Genomic DNA, 16,734 nt, shown 5'->3' with positions numbered 1-16,734 from the left:
TGTTAGCTGGGGGTCTAAGTTTAATTTTTTGCAAGTGGCTATCCAATTGTGCCAACACCACTTGTTGAAGAGGCTTTCCCTGCTCCATTTAGGATTTCCTGCTCCTTTATCAAAAATTAGATGGTTGTATCTCTGGGGAACATTTTCTGAGTATTCAAGCCTATTCCACTGATCTGAGGACCTATCCTTATTCCAATACCATGCTGTTTTGATAACTGTTGCTTTGTAGTACAGTTTAAAGTTGGGAAAAGTAATTCCTCCCATATTCTTTTTCCCAATGATTGCTTTAGCTATTCGAGGGTGTTTATTGTTCCAAATGAATTTCAAAAGTGTCTGATCCACTTCTTTGAAGAATGTCATGGGTATCTTTAGAGGGATGGCATTAAATCTGTATAATGCCTTGGGGAGTATTGACATTTTGATGATGTTAATCCTGCCAATCCATGAGCAGGGTATGTGTTTCCATTTCCGTGTGTCCTCTCTTATTTCTTGGAGCAGAGTTTTATAGTTTTCTTTGTATAGGTCCTTCACATATTTAGTCAAGTTGATTCCAAGATATTTGAGTTTGTGTGGTACTATTGTGAATGGGGTTGTTTTCTTAATGTCCATTTCTTCTTTATTACTGTTGGTGTATAGAAAGGCCATTGATTTTTGTGTGTTAATTTTGTAGCCTGCCACCTTGCTATATGAGTCTATTGTTTCTAGAAGCTTTTTGATAGAGTCTTTAGGGTTTTCTAAGTAGAGTATCATGTCATCTGCAAACAGTGAGAGCTTGACTTCTTCCTTTCCTATCTGGATTCCCTTGATATCCTTTTCTTGCCTAATCGCTATAGCAAGTACTTCCAGTGCTATGTTGAATAGGAGTGGTGAGAGAGGACAGCCTTGTCTTGTGCCAGAATTTAGAGGGAAGGCTTTCAGTTTTTCTCCATTGAGGATAATATTTGCCACTGGCTTGTGGTAGATGGCCTTCACTATATTGAGAAAGGTTCCCTCCATTCCCATCTTGCTGAGAGTTTTGATCAAGAATGGGTGTTGGACCTTATCAAATGCTTTCTCTGCATCTATTGATATGATCATGTGGTTTTTATTTTTCTTGTTATTGATGTTGTGTATTATGTTGATAGATTTACGGATGTTAAACCAGCCTTGCATTCCTGGGATGAAACCTACTTGATCGTAGTGGATGATCTTCTTAATGAGGCATTGAATCCTATTTGCCAGGATTTTGTTGAGGATCTTTGCATCTGCATTCATCAGTGATATTGGTCTGTAATTTTCTTTTTTTGGTAGCGTCTCTGTCTGGTTTAGGTATCAAGGTGATGTTGGCTTCATAAAAGCTATTTGGAAGTGTTTCTGTTTGTTCAATTTCATGAAAGAGTCTTGCCAAGATTGGCAGTAGTTCCTCTTGGAAAGTTTGATAGAATTCATTAGTGAATCCATCTGGACCTGGGCTTTTGTTTTTCGGCAGACATTTGATTACTGTTTTAATTTCATCAATGGTGATGGGGGTGTTTAGATATGCTACATCCTCTTCCTTCAACCGTGGAAGATTATAAGAGTCCAAGAATTTATCCATTTCTTCCAGGTTCTCATTTTTAGTGGCGTAGAGTTTTTCAAAGTAGTTTCTGATTACCCTTTGAATCTCTGTCATATCAGTAGTGATCTCTCCTTTTTCATTCCTGATACGAGTTATCAAGTTTCTCTCTCTCTCTTTCTTTGTTAGGTTTGCCAGTGGTCTATCAATCTTGTTTATTTTTTCAAAGAACCAACTTCTGCTTTCGTTGATCTTTCGGATTGTTTTTTGAGTTTCCACTTCGTTGATTTCTGCTCTCAGCTTTGTTATTTCCTTCTGTCTTCCTGTTCTTGGGTCCTTTTGTTGAGCATTTTCTAGTTCTATTAGCTGTGTCATTAAGCTACTCAGGTAAGCTCCTTCTTCCTTCCTGATGTGTGCTTGCAAAGCTATAAATTTTCCTCTCAGTACTGCTTTTGCTGTGTCCCATAAGTTCTGAGAGTTTGTGTCTTTATTGTCATTTGTTTCCAGGAACCTTTTTATTTCCTCCTTGATTTCATCTCGGACCCACTGGTTATTGAGCATGAGGCTGTTTAACTTCCAGGTGTTAAAGTGTTTCTTCTGAGTCCCTTTGGAGTTCACAAATAATTTCAGAGCCTTGTGGTCAGCGAAGGTAGTCTGCAAAATTTCTATCCTCTTGATCTTATGGAGGTATGTTTTATGTGCCAGCATGTAGTCTATCCTGGAGAATGTCCCATGTACATTGGAGAAGAATGTGTATCCAGGTTTCTGGGGATGGAGTGTCCTATATATATCCACTAGGCCTCTTTCTTCCATTTCTCTCCTCAGGTCTAGTATATTCTTGTTGGGTTTCAGTCTGGTTGACCTGTCCAGTGTTGACAAAGCCGTGTTTAGGTCCCCCACAATTATTGTGTTGTTGTTGATATTATTTTTCAGATTTGTCAGCAGTTGTATTAAATATTTTGCTGGCCCCTCATTCGGTGCATATATGTTTAGGAGAGTGAATTCTTCCTGCTCTACGTACCCCTTGATTAATATAAAATGTCCATCTTTGTCCCTTACAACCTTCCTGAGTATAAAGTTTGCATTATCTGATATTAGTATGGCCACTCCAGCTTTTTTATGGGTGTTGTTTGCTTGGATAACTTTTCTCCAGCCTTTTATTTTGAGTCTATGTTTGTTCTGACTATTCAGGTGCGTTTCTTGTAGGCAGCAGAAGGTTGGATTGAGTTTTTTGATCCATTTAGCCACTCTGTGTCTCTTAACTGGTGCATTTAGTCCATTGACGTTGAGAGAAAGAATTGTCCTGGGATTTAACGCCATCTTTATTTCAAAATTTGGTGTGTCTTTTGGGTAGTCTTGTCTTAGATTAGGTCTTTCAGTTTTTCTCTTAAGACTGGTTTTGTGTCTGTGAAGTTTCTGAGCTGTTTTTTGTCTGTGAAACCATGTATTCTTCCATCAAACCGGAAAGTGAGTTTTGCTGGGTATAGTATTCTGGGTGAAGCATTCATTTCATTCAGTCTTGTCACAATATCCCACCACTGCTTTCTGGCATTGAGCGTTTCTGGTGACAGGTCTGCTGTAAATCTCAGGGAAGCTTGCTTGAACATGATTTCCCCTTTTGATCTTGCTGTTTTCAGAATTCTGTCTCTATCTGTGGGATTTGTCATTGTGACTAGGATGTGTCTTGGGGTGGTTTTTCTGGGGTCTCTTTTGGTTGGTACTCTTCGGGCATGCAGGATTTGATCACATATATTCTTTAGCTCTGGAAGTTTCTCTTTAATGATATTCTTGACCATTGATTCTTCCTGGAAATTTTCTTCCTGGGTCTCTGGGACTCCAATGATTCTTAAGTTGTTTCTGTTGATCTTATCATAGACTTCTATTTTCGTCTGTTCCCATTCTTTGACTAATTTTTCCATTGTCTGCTCATTTGCTTTAAGTTTTTTTTCCAATCTCTCCTGCTGTATGGAATTGTTATGTATCTCATCTTCCACAGCACCAAGTCTATTCTCAGCTTCTGATACCCTGTCCCAGAGCTTATCCATTTTGTCATTCACTTCGTTTACTGAGTTTTTCAGGCCTGTTAGTTGACATGTTATTTCAGTTTGGAGTTTTGTCATTTCTGCCTTCATATTTTCTTGGTTCTTATTAGTGTTCTGTTCAACTCGATCCATGGTTTCTTGGAGTCTGTTGAGCACCTTCCATATTGCTAGTCTAAAGTCCTTATCTGAGAGGTTGATTAGTTGTTCAGTCATTATCTGGTCCTCAGAATTGTCATCTTCATTCTCTATGTCTGATGCTGGCCTGCGCTGTTTCCCCATTGTCACATTTGTATTGTGGGTTTTTCTACGTGTTGTAGTGGTATTCATTGTCTATATGATGTAGGCAGCACACTCCTCTGGCTCCTCCCTTTCTGGATGGGCTGACTTGCCTCTAAGGGAGGGGAGTCCTCCGTGGATGAAGCCTCACACTGGGTCAAATCTTAGGCCCGAGCATGTAACAGAGAAGACAGTCCAGAGAGAAATGTTTGCTTCTGTGATATAGCGCCGTTCTTAGTGTGATTTTTCCTTCTTGTTGCAATGGAGTTCTTTCCTTAGAAAGAGTGCACGGCCGCGTAGCGAAGCGGAGCGGCCGTGCTCCTCTGAGCCTCTTTTTGCCCCACTCGCAAGAGTTTCACGCAAGAGGACAGTAGACAGACATAGACAGGTCACACTCACAGTCTTTCACAGCTGAGCCCCACTGGGCCGGTGTACTTTCGCGGATTTTCCCCGCCTGGTGTCACACACAGGGAGCCAGCTTTTGCAATGGATAGCCGGTTTTTATGCTCTGAAGTCCCTCCCTGAAAATGGCGTCTGGGCGAGCGAGGTTTCTGGAGGCTCTTTTTGCCCCACTCGCAAGAGTTTCACGCAAGAGGACAGTAGACAGACATAGACAGGTCACACTCACAGTCTTTCACAGCTGAGCCCCACTGGGCCGGTGTACTTTCGCGGATTTTCCCCGCCTGGTGTCACACACAGGGAGCCAGCTTTTGCAAAGGATAGCCGGTTTTTATGCTCTGAAGTCCCTCCATGAAAATGGCGTCTGGGCGAGCGAGGTTTCTGGAGGCTCTTTTTGCCCCACTCGCAAGAGTTTCACGCAAGAGGACAGTAGACAGACATAGACAGGTCACACTCACAGTCTTTCACAGCTGAGCCCCACTGGGCCGGTGTACTTTCGCGGATTTTCCCCGCCTGGTGTCACACACAGGGAGCCAGCTTTTGCAAAGGATAGCCGGTTTTTATGCTCTGAAGTCCCTCCATGAAAATGGCGTCTGGGCGAGCGAGGTTTCTGGAGGCTCTTTTTGCCCCACTCGCAAGAGTTTCACGCAAGAGGACAGTAGACAGACATAGACAGGTCACACTCACAGTCTTTCACAGCTGAGCCCCACTGGGCCGGTGTACTTTCGCGGATTTTCCCCGCCTGGTGTCACACACAGGGAGCCCCCAATTGAATTTTTATACTCTTATGCTCATTTCTTCCCACCCAAAATACACACAGGTTATGATATTGAGCTGGAGGAGGAATTTCAAGCTCAAGGTCTTAAGACTTCACAGTATAGAATCTATAACACACACAGGCCTTTTCTTATTAAGATAAACCACATCTCAAAAAAAAGTTTAATGTGTAATTAAGCTCAGCAGTGGTGCAAGGGGTAGGGCGTTTGCCTTGCATGCGCTAATCTAGGATGGACCATGGTTTGATCCCCCAGCATCCCATATGGTCCCCCAAGCCAGAAGCGATTTCTGAGCACATAGCCAAGAGTAACCCGTGAGTGTCATCTGGTGTGGCCCAAAAAACAAAACAAAGAAATCTTTTAAATTTAAATAAATATTTTAAATTAAAAAATGACACTTTCTAGCTAGGGCAGATGTGTGAGAAGGGAATGAATGAGAAGCTAAACTCTTCCTGTTCCCATGATACAATCTACTCCCACATTAATGAAAATCCAATGAACCCTACCTGAAATTGATTTAGGATGAGGGAAAAGGGTTTCTCTTCTGTTGTTTTTGTTTTTACTTTTGGGCTGCACTCAGAAGTTCTCAGGACTTATTCCTGGCTTTTCATTCAGGGATTAGTCCCAGTGGCACTTGGAAAACCATATGAGATACTGGGGATCTCACATCGAGGTTTGATCAAGACCATGTTCAAGCAAGCAAGAGGCAAATTAAGGCAAGCACTCTACCCACTATGCTATCTCTTCAGCTCTGGGTTTCTTTTTTGTATATCTGTTTTGAGCCAGCTTGTCTCTCTTATTAGGATTAGGAAAGAGGCAAAATTTCTAAAGTGGAAGAAGAGTGAAAAGGCAGGTGACACTGGATAGGGTAGTAATGCTCTGGGTGGTTGTATACACAAATTGGTAGTGCTGATGGAAATAATCCATTTTAGAGTTTAACTACTTTCTTCTTGAGTATCTAATTACCTCTCTGAGGGGCCATCATTATATATAAAATAGGGAAAAATATTATTAGCCTCAGATGGATATTGAGGTAGTAGGTATACAGTGTTTGTGCAAGTATTTCATTAGTTTTCAGAAATGCTTCTCATATTAGGATAATTAGTAAGAAAAGAATGTTAAACAAAAGAGAAAGGACATTAATCAACATTTGGAGCAGGTGAGAAGGCTTAGATAGACTCTCTATTCTTTAGCACAACCTGTTACAGGTTAGTCCACACTTGTGCTAAGTAAACTATCTTTGATACTTCTTCCAACTTCAAATGAGCTATTGGGGCAAGGGGAACCTGGATCCACTGAGGGGTTGCTCCTGTCTCTGTGCTCAGGATTTACTCCTGGTATGCTCAGGTGACCATATGAGATGCTGGGGGATTGAACTTGGGTTAGCCGTGTATAAGGTAAATGCCCTATCAGCTGTGCTATTGCTCCAATCCCCCGATGAGCTATTTTTTATTCACAGAAAGAATATTTGCCTGTTTTCATACTCTATTTTTCTAGTTAACTTCTTAAACTCTCCAGGATAACTCTTTTATCTCAGTTCTCAGACTCCCAATATCTTTTCCCATCTTCACTCCTAGTATATGACTTTGTTTCCTATTTCATCCATTAGAAGAAATTAAGGAAAACTTTAAAATCCATAGTTCACCCTTCGTTCTCCTTCAGCCTGATCCCCCAACATTTGATAAAGTTGAATCTTTCTCTTTCTTAAAATATTTTATTTTTGATTTTTGGAACATTATATTCTTTTTTCATGTTGCTCTCATTTTCTTTTTCTTTTTCTTTTTAATAATCTATGTAAGCATCATGATTACAAACATGTTTGTAATTGTTTTTCAGTCATAAAAAGGATACCGCCCCTTCACCAGTGCAACATTCCCAACACCAATGCTCCCATCTCTGTCCTCCCCCCCTCACCTGCCTGTATGGGAGACAGGCATTCTACTTCTCTTACTTATTAATATTGTCATGACAGTTGTTAGTGTAGTTATTTCTCTAACTGCACTCACCACTCTTTGTGGTGTTTGCTCATTTTCTTCTAAATCTCTTCTACCATCTTTCCCTCATTCCCCAAATTCCACCATCTTGGTTTCCTGTTGGGAGCAATTCTGTTTCTCCTCTCTTTTCTGACCCAAGTTTACTTCTTTGGTAATCTCATTCAGGCTTGTGGCTTTGAATACCATCTGTTTGTTAAAAAAACTTCGAATTTATGCCTTTGGGTTATTGACCCTACCCTAATTAATAATTGTACTCCACCCTAGGGATAGTATATCTGGTGATAGTATGTTGGATTATCCCTTAATTGGTATTCTTCTTTCACCCTAGGGTGGGACCTGATTTTTTTTGGGGGGGACCTGATTTTTGTCAATAAAAGCAGGGGTCTGAGGAAGTCAGGGGCTCATTTTTCGGTCTTCTTCCACTGAGCTGTGCTCCATCTTAGGAGAAGAAGAAAGCTTGGGTGGTTTGAATTCTTTGCTTGAGCACTTGATTTCTTAAACCTATTCTTGCACCTCTTCGATGTGTGAATTATTTCCTGTAGATCTCTACAACTGGAAGTGTTTCCCCTGTCCTAATTGGACAGGGGAATGGGAACTGCCTTTCCTGTCTGGGAGCTCTGTGGGAATCAAACCTCAACAAATCTCCTAGAGAACATGACTCTTCATGTCTTAACCTGGACATCTCTCTCAAATTAATATTGAATAAAGAGCCTGTTTAATTGGAATTTTTATCATGTTCTCATAGTCAAAATGCCCACAACTGAGTGCCAACTTACCCTCAATAATCTTCTTCTTTCTCAGCTTCTCCTATTTGAGTTGAAAACATCTTTCTATCCTTTTTCATGGCCAAAATTAGCATCATTGTTGACTTTTTACTCATCATCTGCTTATCCAACTCACTGGCACATCTTGATATGTGTAGTTTCAAACCATATCCAGAAATTGGCTGCTGCTCAGAACTTCCACTACAACCATCCTCATCTAACGTCCACACATGGTTTACCTGGATTAGTGGCACAGTTTCTATCTCCATACTCTCCCTTTTATTCCCTATAGTTCTGTCTCAGAAGAACAATCAGAATAATGCTTGGTCAGATTATATCCATTTCCTCTGTTTCAAACGCTTTTTCTACTTCCCAATTTACTGTAAACATCAAGTCTTTCAAAAGAGCCATAAGTTTTGCTTGTTTTGGCCTTCATTCTTGACCCCAGAGTATTTTTAACCTCACCTCCTTCTCTTCATTTGCCCTACTCTAGTCCCACCAGCCTCTTTTCAACTCACTAGAATTGAACTGGCACCCTGCCTCAGGGTGTTTGTGCATGTTTCCTCTGCTCAGCAGGCTCTGTTCCTAGATATCTGCCTAGTCTGTTCCTTGACCTTCCTCAGCTCATTCCTGAAGTGTTCTCACTAGGAAAAGCCTTGCATAGCCACTCCATTTAGAATTTTAACTGCCTTCCTGGATTACTATTTCTCTTTTCCCCACGACACATAACAACATCATAGGTACTCAGATTGACTTACTTATTTCTTGAGTGTCTCTTCCTCTCTGCTAGAGAATTTCACTTAGCTCCCTTTACTACTATACCTGTCATCATGAACAAAATGTGGAACCTACTTCAGGGGTAGCAAACATGTTCGACACAAAGAGCCAAAATTTTAAACTGTGAAAGTTAGAGAGCCACACCACGCAGTGACCTGCCAAAACAGACAAACACTCACACAAAAGCATGTAATTTTAACAATAATATATTAAACACATATTGCATTTTGCCATTTTGAGTGAGGGTAAAAATCCTGTTCACCACCCCTGTACTAGATGAACCTTCAATGAATGCAAAAGGTTTAATTGCTCAGAGTCATACAGATTGTAAGAGCTTGGATATATCCACACCTGTCAGAGATTAGAATTCTCTTTATTTTTTTTTTCTAAATTTTGCTTTGAGCCACACCCAAAAGTGCTTAGGCCACACTTCTGGCTCTGTACTCAGAGACCACTCCTAGCGGTGCTCAGAGAACCATATGTGCTGCCAGGATTGCACTAGAGCCAGCCACCTGCAAGGCCTTACTCCTGGTTCTTTTAGATACTGGAATTGAAATTCTGTTGTTGTTGTTGTTGTTGTGGGGGCCACACTAGGTATTGTTGGCTTGTTTTCTTCCACTTGAGTATATCTGCCCTCCTAGAGTTTAAGTTCTTAACAACAGATTGATCTCAATAAAGGAAGATGTTTCCACATTGCACGCTGACTCTTTTTTGGGTTGGGGTAGCCATACCCAGCAGTACTCAGATCTCACTCTGTACTCAGGAAACATTCCTAGCAAAACTTCGGCGGTCATATGGGTTTCCAGGGATGGAACCCAAGTTAGTCACGTGCAAGGCAAGTACCATACTCTTGTATTATCACTCTGGCCCCTGACTTTTTCTGATCTCCTTTGTTCTGCTGACCCAGAGCTGAAAACTGACTAGATTACATTGCTTCATTTTGCTGGGTAGCAGGTATATCTGGTGCCTCTGTGGGTGGAAGGGAAAGTCTTGACTTACCTGCCTCTGCCATGACAATTAAGTAATATAAGGACTCCAGCAGCAAGTCTTTTCAGATTAAGGGATGGGAACCAGAGAAGAATCCAAAGTAATCAGGAAGAAATCTATGAATAGAGAAATGACTGAAATTTTGTGGCTTCAGTTTGCTGAGTCATCAATAGTGAGGAGAAGCCATTTGGTCTTTGCTCTCACCTACCTCCAAGTTACCTACTGCCATACCAGTCTCATTTTGCCCAGCCTCCAACCTCACGCATGCTTCTCCATAAAGCGCCTAGATGAGCAGCCCTCTTCTCTGTAATCATCCCTGGGAAGGAGAGCTCCTCAATGCTTACAATGTCTCCATGGAAAATCAGAGGACAGTCCTGAGCCAGAGGTCTGAAGATTTGTCCTCTGACCACTTCTCAGTTCTTCAGTTCTGAAGAACTGAGAATTCTCTCGGTCTCTTATAGACAGTTATTTTATCCCAACCTCTTTCTGGGGTTCTGTGGACCCCTTCCTCAATTACCTACTTTTTTGCTTACTTTATCTGTTATGGGAATGATAGTTGAAGAATGAAATAAAACTTTTGTAGAAAAAAACCCTGAAATTGAAGTTATATGGAAATATGACTTGGAATCCTAAAGCTTTTAAAAGAGAGAAGTGCAGGTGCAGGGCAAAGTGTGTGGCTTGCAACCTGCATAAGTTTTCTCAATTATTTTCTTTTTTTTTTAATTTTATTGTGAACAAAGTGTATTCTGTATCTTTCACAGTGATATTTAAGTTATATAGTAACAAGGAATCAGGGGCATTCCAACCACCAGTGTCGTCCTCCCTCAATGTATGTTACCAGCATACATCCCATATCTCCTTCCTATGCTCCCCGGACTACTAGTGTAACTGGTCTTCTCTGGGTATAGCTTGTTGTAGATTGCGTATTGATTCTGTTGTTTTGGACTTTGGGTTTGGTGTTTAAGTCTGATCATTTTTTTATTTCTACTCAATGTTCATATGCTTGGTCCTGGCACCATCCATTTTTCCCCCTCAATTTATGAGTTTTTTCATAAATTTACAGAGCCACCCTAGGAGGAAATAGGCATTACCTATAATCAAAAAGTAGAGAAGCAAATAGAACCTCGGAGAGGTTACAAACTTGTCTAAGTTTGCACAACTGATAAACTGTGGAATTGGAGTCAGATTATGGAGTCTGTCTGGAAAACCAACAACATAAGCAACACTAGAATCCTCTTTATAACTCAGTCCTGGAGTGGGGGGTGGGAGCTGGGGGATTAGGAAAGATCAGATTTTTCTTTAGTTATTCCCAGGACAGACTCTAGGCCCCAAAGCTCTGAGCAGATCATGGAGGAAGTGTCTGCTGCCCTGTGAATTTAATGAACTCCTTTGATCTATGGAGTTTGCTGAGCTCTGAAGACAAGATCAGAATAATCCTCCCAGCCCAAAGTCTATAGCCTCAGGATCTGGGCCAGAGAACCTTATTCTCCCATACCCCTAGGCCCATCTGGTCAGCAAGCATATCTTTGTGCTCATCTCCAATGTGTGCGGTACAAGATACAACCCAATTCCAGAGGAGACAACTAGAGAAAGGTTGAACCAAACTGAGTGAGGATGTGGTGAAAAAAGATAACAGCTGTGAGCTGGCAGGCCTGAGTGACTAGGTGAAGGAGCTGAGCTGAGTCAGAGAGGGGTATGGAGCCTGGAAATGGAGAGACTGAGAAGAGGCCCTTGATCACAGGCTGGGAGAGACAATAAGGCTCAGGTGGCAGAAAATACATGAGTAGAGAGGTGTGATGAAAGCAATTTCTGAGAGTAGAGCCAGGAGTATCCCTTGAGTGCTGCTGGGTGTGGTCCAAAAAGAAAAAAGAAAAAGAAAACTATCTGGCATCAGAAACATCTGCCTTTAGCTGGAGAGATAGGTTAATGGACTGGAGTCCAGGCTTTGTATGAAGGAGGTCTCGGCTTCATCTCCAGCAGTGAGTGGAGTGATCATTAAGGTCTGAGTTGAGAGTAGTTCATGAGCACTTCTTAGTATGACCGAGAGAGAGAGAGAGAGAGAGAGAGAGAGAGAGAGAGAGAGAGAGAGAGAGAGAGAGAGAGAGAGAGAGAGAGAGAGAGAGAGAGAGAGAGGCAGAGAGACAGACAGACAGAGACAGAAAGACAGACAGAGACAGAGAGACAGAGACAGAGAAGAAGGGAGGAGGAGGAGAGAGAAACCTATCTTCTTAGCCTTTTAAGTGACCTTGTGCTGATCCTTTACCCGTCCACTTCAATTCAGGTCTCTCACATTGAGACATAACTGCCTGTTGTATTCATTATTCATTATAAAGTCCTAGATGGTAGAAGGTGGAGCCTTTCTCGGCCTGGCACCAGCTGCCCCTTTCAGTCTGGCGGATCTGTAGGTTCAAGATAATGGCGAGGAAATGACCCACAGCAGTCAGATTTCAGGAGACATGAAGTTTTATTAATAAGGACCTAACCGCCATGTGCACATCTCACATGACTTCTAAGCTAAGCAGCCTCTCTGCACCCAACAGCGTCTGTCTCTCCTCTCCATGCTGCTTCTTCCTGCTGAGACTCCCTTACCCCTCTTCGGGCCACTTCAATTAGCAAACACAGACCCATCTCAGAGGTGAACTGGTCTGACCATCAAGTAAGATTGCATTTGGCCCTGGGGAGGGGTAACAACTGCCATCACAATTTCCACATTTTTCCAGTTTTACTTTAACAGTATAATGCATGGAACTCCTTCACAGAGTTGATTTTTATTTCTTTTATGTTTTTGTTTTGTTTTGGTCAATTGAGTGGTGCTCAGTGCTTACTCCTGGCTTTGCACTCAGGAATCACTACTGGGGATGCTGGGGCCACCATATCGGATGCTGGGGATTGAGCCTGGGCTGACTATATGCAAATACTTGAAGATCAGAGGTTCCAGCAAACCTCTCTTTCACCAGAGCCCCCAATGGAGGACCTAGGTTTCATTATCAGTGACATCCTTGCCAGCAGCCTTCCATTGAGCTTGGTGGCTATAGCTGGGCTGGAAAAGGAGCACCCTCATTCTCACCATTCCTTGGCACTGTTGTCAGGAACGAGAAGTCATGACTCCTACCTGATCGGCAATTTGATATGGTTGCTTAACAATCTGATTAAACTAACCCAGTTAGTCCTATTAAATTAATAGGAATTATTATATATAATTATATATATAATATATATAATATATATAATATATATTATATATAATTATATATAATTAATAGGAAATGTGGCCATGAATAATGAGTGCTTTTGCTCCTCCCCCAGCACATCTTACTCATGTGACTCTGGTTTCTTTCTTGGGAACAGGAAACAGGCACTCCTCAATGCCAAAGGCCTTAAACCTTGCTGAGTGTCCTGCAAGATAGAAACTCCTGCTCCTTTAAATCTCCCAGGCCCCATAACTGTGCTCTAGGCTAAGCCCAAGGCTGACTCTGTCCTAGAGAAGCCAAGGCCTTCTTTCATCAGACTTGTATGTATGCTTTCTTCTGTCCATGCTGCAAGAAACATTGCACTGTTTCAGACACTGAACGGGATACTGCATATGCAGAAGGATGAGATATTGTCCCTGAGAAAGGGTCATATGTAGTGAACTGGGGAAAAGCATTAAGGGGAGCATTAAGACAAAGAAGATTGTCCATGGAAATCAAGATGTCCTTGAATAAGAAATGCCAAGAGCCACAGTATCAGAAGGTATCAGTATAAGAGGAACCAGTTGGAGAACCAGGTATATTCTTATACCTTACCTTAGGGTAAGGTACTCCAGCATTTTTTCTATGAAGTTTATTAATTGCACATATATAGCATACTGAGATTGAGCAAAGTGATGGGGTTCCAAGGTAAAGATGAGGTGTGATTCCTATTCTCATTGACTAGGGGTAAAATAAGCAGTCTCATTCACATTTCTTTGGGAAGTGCAAGTGATTTGACTGTGTGATTTTCACAAATGCATAGGTTCTTGAGGGCCTTTCAGGAGCAGATTAGGTGCCAGGAGGAGTACAAAGATAAACATTCTTTATTCTTTGCTTTCCAGGCAGGGCTCTTTTCATAGATGACATGTAAGGATCCCTATAAGAATTACAAAGTAGTAGCTGGAGTAATAGTACAGTGACTTGTATAAAGCAGACCCAGGTTTAATTCCTAGAAACCCATATTAACCCAGGAATAATTCCTGAGCAGAGTCATGCTGATCACTGCTAAGTTTGCCCCCCAAACAAACAAAATGAAACAAACAAACAAAAAAAAACAAAGATAAAATAATTACCGGGTATCCTAACTCAAGGTTTTTCAACTAAAGGAACCTTAGATGAGAATCACCTAAAAAAGCCCAGGTCATGAGACCAGGAATCTGACTGGTAGCATGGAGGCATGTCTTTCTTTCCAAGAAAAAAGTAAGGTCAGGGAGGATCCATGGTTAGAAAAATGTTGAGAAATATGGCTCTAACTGGAATACATGGCACCTGAGGTACTCAAAGGCCTGACCTCAACCAAGAAACCAGTTTGAACTGACACTGGAACCACTGAAGACAGAGCACTTTGGCAGGTAGAACAAATGCAGAAGGAAATTCTAGCTCTCACCCAGGCCAGGGCATACTCTCTTTGAAGGGCCACAAGCATCAAGAGGAAGGGGAGGAAGATTCCAAGTATCTTTAGAAGAAAACTTCTGTGGTTTACAGTAAGTTTATAAGTGAAGCCTTTAAATTACATCCCAGAATTTCCTGGAATTACTTACTTAAACTTGGGGGCAAGATGTGGTGTCCTGAATGGCAACACCCACTAATTGGCCAGGTAATGATCAAAGAGACCAAACCTGAACATATACCAAATATGCCAAGGTAGGAGCCTTGAACCTGGGCTCTGTGTGTCAGATCCTGAATTATTTGGTAAAGGTGAGGTGGAAGGACTAAGTTGTGGAGGGCAGAGCACAAGGAGTAAGAAAGGAGAGGACATGGAATAGGTCAGAGGGAGCACAGGTGGCAGAGGATGGGTATGTTCAAGTGCAAATTCTCTGGGAAAGACATTGAAGGAATTGGGTGGATAGGATTTGGTGAGCAGGACTGAGGGACCCCGAGCTAGGAGGGAGAAAAACAATTGATGGGGAGAAGGGGAAGATGGGTGGAATAGGAAGTGTTCATGGAAACTCCATGAACAAGCTAGGCAGGAAATAGAGGCAGGCTTCAGAATAGGCATCTGATGTACAATCACAGACTGCTCTAGAGACAAAACCCAACTTCATGGTCCATTCACAAGAAGTTTCAAATTCTGTGACCACCTACTGAATCTTTGGCCTTTGTCGCTTGCATCCAGATCTGCAGGGGCTTGGCCAACCTCTTTGAATGAGGTCAGGTCAGCCTTCACCTGCTGTGACATTGTTACTCTGGTTCCCAGGGTGCAAGGCTTCACAGAAGAGACCTGGATTTCTTCCTGCTTGTCTGCCTAAGAGTGAAAGACCTAAGACTAGAGCTCCAAACACAGGCAAAATGACCCCTTAATCTGTTTAGAATATCTACATTCAAGCTATATTGGGTGAGTGGGGGATTTTATACAAGAAGTGACATTTAGAGAGCACATTAACAGCTGTTTGCAGCTGCCCCTTTAAGTGGGTTGGGGTCTCCAATTCAGTCTATTGCCCCCAAAACGCCAAAGCCACTGTTGGTGCCTGTGTTTGCCTACCTGCCTCTGAAGGTACTTGTATGAAACTACTGAATCTTTAAAAGCCTATGGAGGTTAATACTCCCCACTTTTTTCTGTTGTTTCTTCATCTTTGTGGTGGGGAGACAGCCAAGTATGGCGGGTGGCTACTTCTGGCTGTGCTCAGTGGACTATATGATGCATGGGATTGAGCCTAGGCACTATTAATGCAAAGAACTTCTAGAGACATTTCTTTTTTTGTTTGTTTATTTTGGGCCACACCGGGTGACACTCATGGGGCCTGGCGGGCTTGGGGAATGATAGGAAATGCTGGGGATTGAACCCCTGTCAATCAAGTGCAAGGCAAATGCCCTGCCCACTGTGCTATAGCTCCAGCCCAGAAAATTTTTGTTCCTTTTTTTTTTTTTTTTTTTTACAGAAATTCTAGACTTGGCCAACACCAAGTGGAAGTCAGAATGCAGAGCTGTTAGTTGAAATTGCCCAACTACCATAGTAGGAGGTTGGATCCATATCTTTTCCTCCCTCCTTGGAGTCTCTTGCTCCCAAAGGAAAGTTTGAGTGGCATTAGCAATGGCTCTCCAACTCAATTCATACACCTGACAGTTTCTCGGACTCACCACTGCTTTTCCTTGCAGGGGGAATTGCTGAGCCCTTGCCGGTGTGATGGCTCAGTCAAGTGCACACACCAGCCCTGCCTCATCAAGTGGATCAGCGAGAGGGGCTGCTGGAGCTGTGAGCTGTGCTACTACAAGTACCACGTCATCGCCATAAGCACAAAGAATCCTCTGCAGGTACAATGGGGGCTGCCCCCAGGGGAAACTGCAGTCAAAGCTTTCCATAGGAAAGCCTGGCTGACTTTCAGAAGAAATGAGAGGGTGCAGAAAGATCAGACAACAGACAGCATGCAGGAAGGAAAGGATGAAAGAAGTTTGGTTTCCATGTCAGAATCAAGGAAGAAATAGAGCAAAAAAGAGAGTCGTAAGTATAGAAAGGCATAAGAGAGAATAAAATGAAAAAGAAAAACAAATGAGTTAGTTGATTGATAGGTCGGTTGATTGATAGGTTGTGGGGATAGGGGGGTGGATAAATGGGTAATGGGTGGGTGGATGGATAATGGAAAGTTGAAAGAGAAGGGAAGAAAGGAAAAATCTGAGAGGGAGAAAAATAAAATATTAGAGGAAAGAAAAGAGAAGGACAAAAAGAAGAGTGATGGTAGACAGGAAAAGGAGAAATACAGGTGAAGATAAAGATAGGAAAAGAATAAGAAGATAAGAGACTCATAGGCACTTCACAAACTTTAATCTGATTATGATTCACCTCGGATCTTGAGAAATGCAGATTCAATTTAGGAGTCTGGTGTGGAGCCTCCCTTCATGTCCTGCATTTTTTTTAATAATAAATATTTTAATTTTCTTAAACTTTATTTTGCTTATTATTATTATCAGTATTATTATTTTGGTTTTTCAGGCCACACCCATTTGATGCAGGGGTTAC

The 16,734-nt window shown here is 42.0% G+C and overlaps 1 protein-coding gene across 1 annotated transcript in view; it reads left to right on the top strand.

Moving 5' to 3' along the window:
* The window catches only part of MARCHF4 (membrane associated ring-CH-type finger 4), a 143,426-nt gene that overhangs the window by 103,395 nt on the left and 23,297 nt on the right, over window positions 1-16,734 (top strand). The window contains exon 2 of the mRNA XM_049770365.1: window positions 15,876-16,031. Coding sequence (XP_049626322.1) covers window positions 15,876-16,031 — 156 coding nt within the window. The remainder of the gene's footprint in view (window positions 1-15,875; window positions 16,032-16,734) is intronic.

This window comes from Suncus etruscus, chromosome 1, assembly GCF_024139225.1.
Source record: "Suncus etruscus isolate mSunEtr1 chromosome 1, mSunEtr1.pri.cur, whole genome shotgun sequence".
Lineage (NCBI taxonomy): Eukaryota > Metazoa > Chordata > Mammalia > Eulipotyphla > Soricidae > Suncus > Suncus etruscus.
Note: the sequence above shows the minus strand (reverse complement) of the source record. Positions and strands in the feature narration are given on the sequence as shown.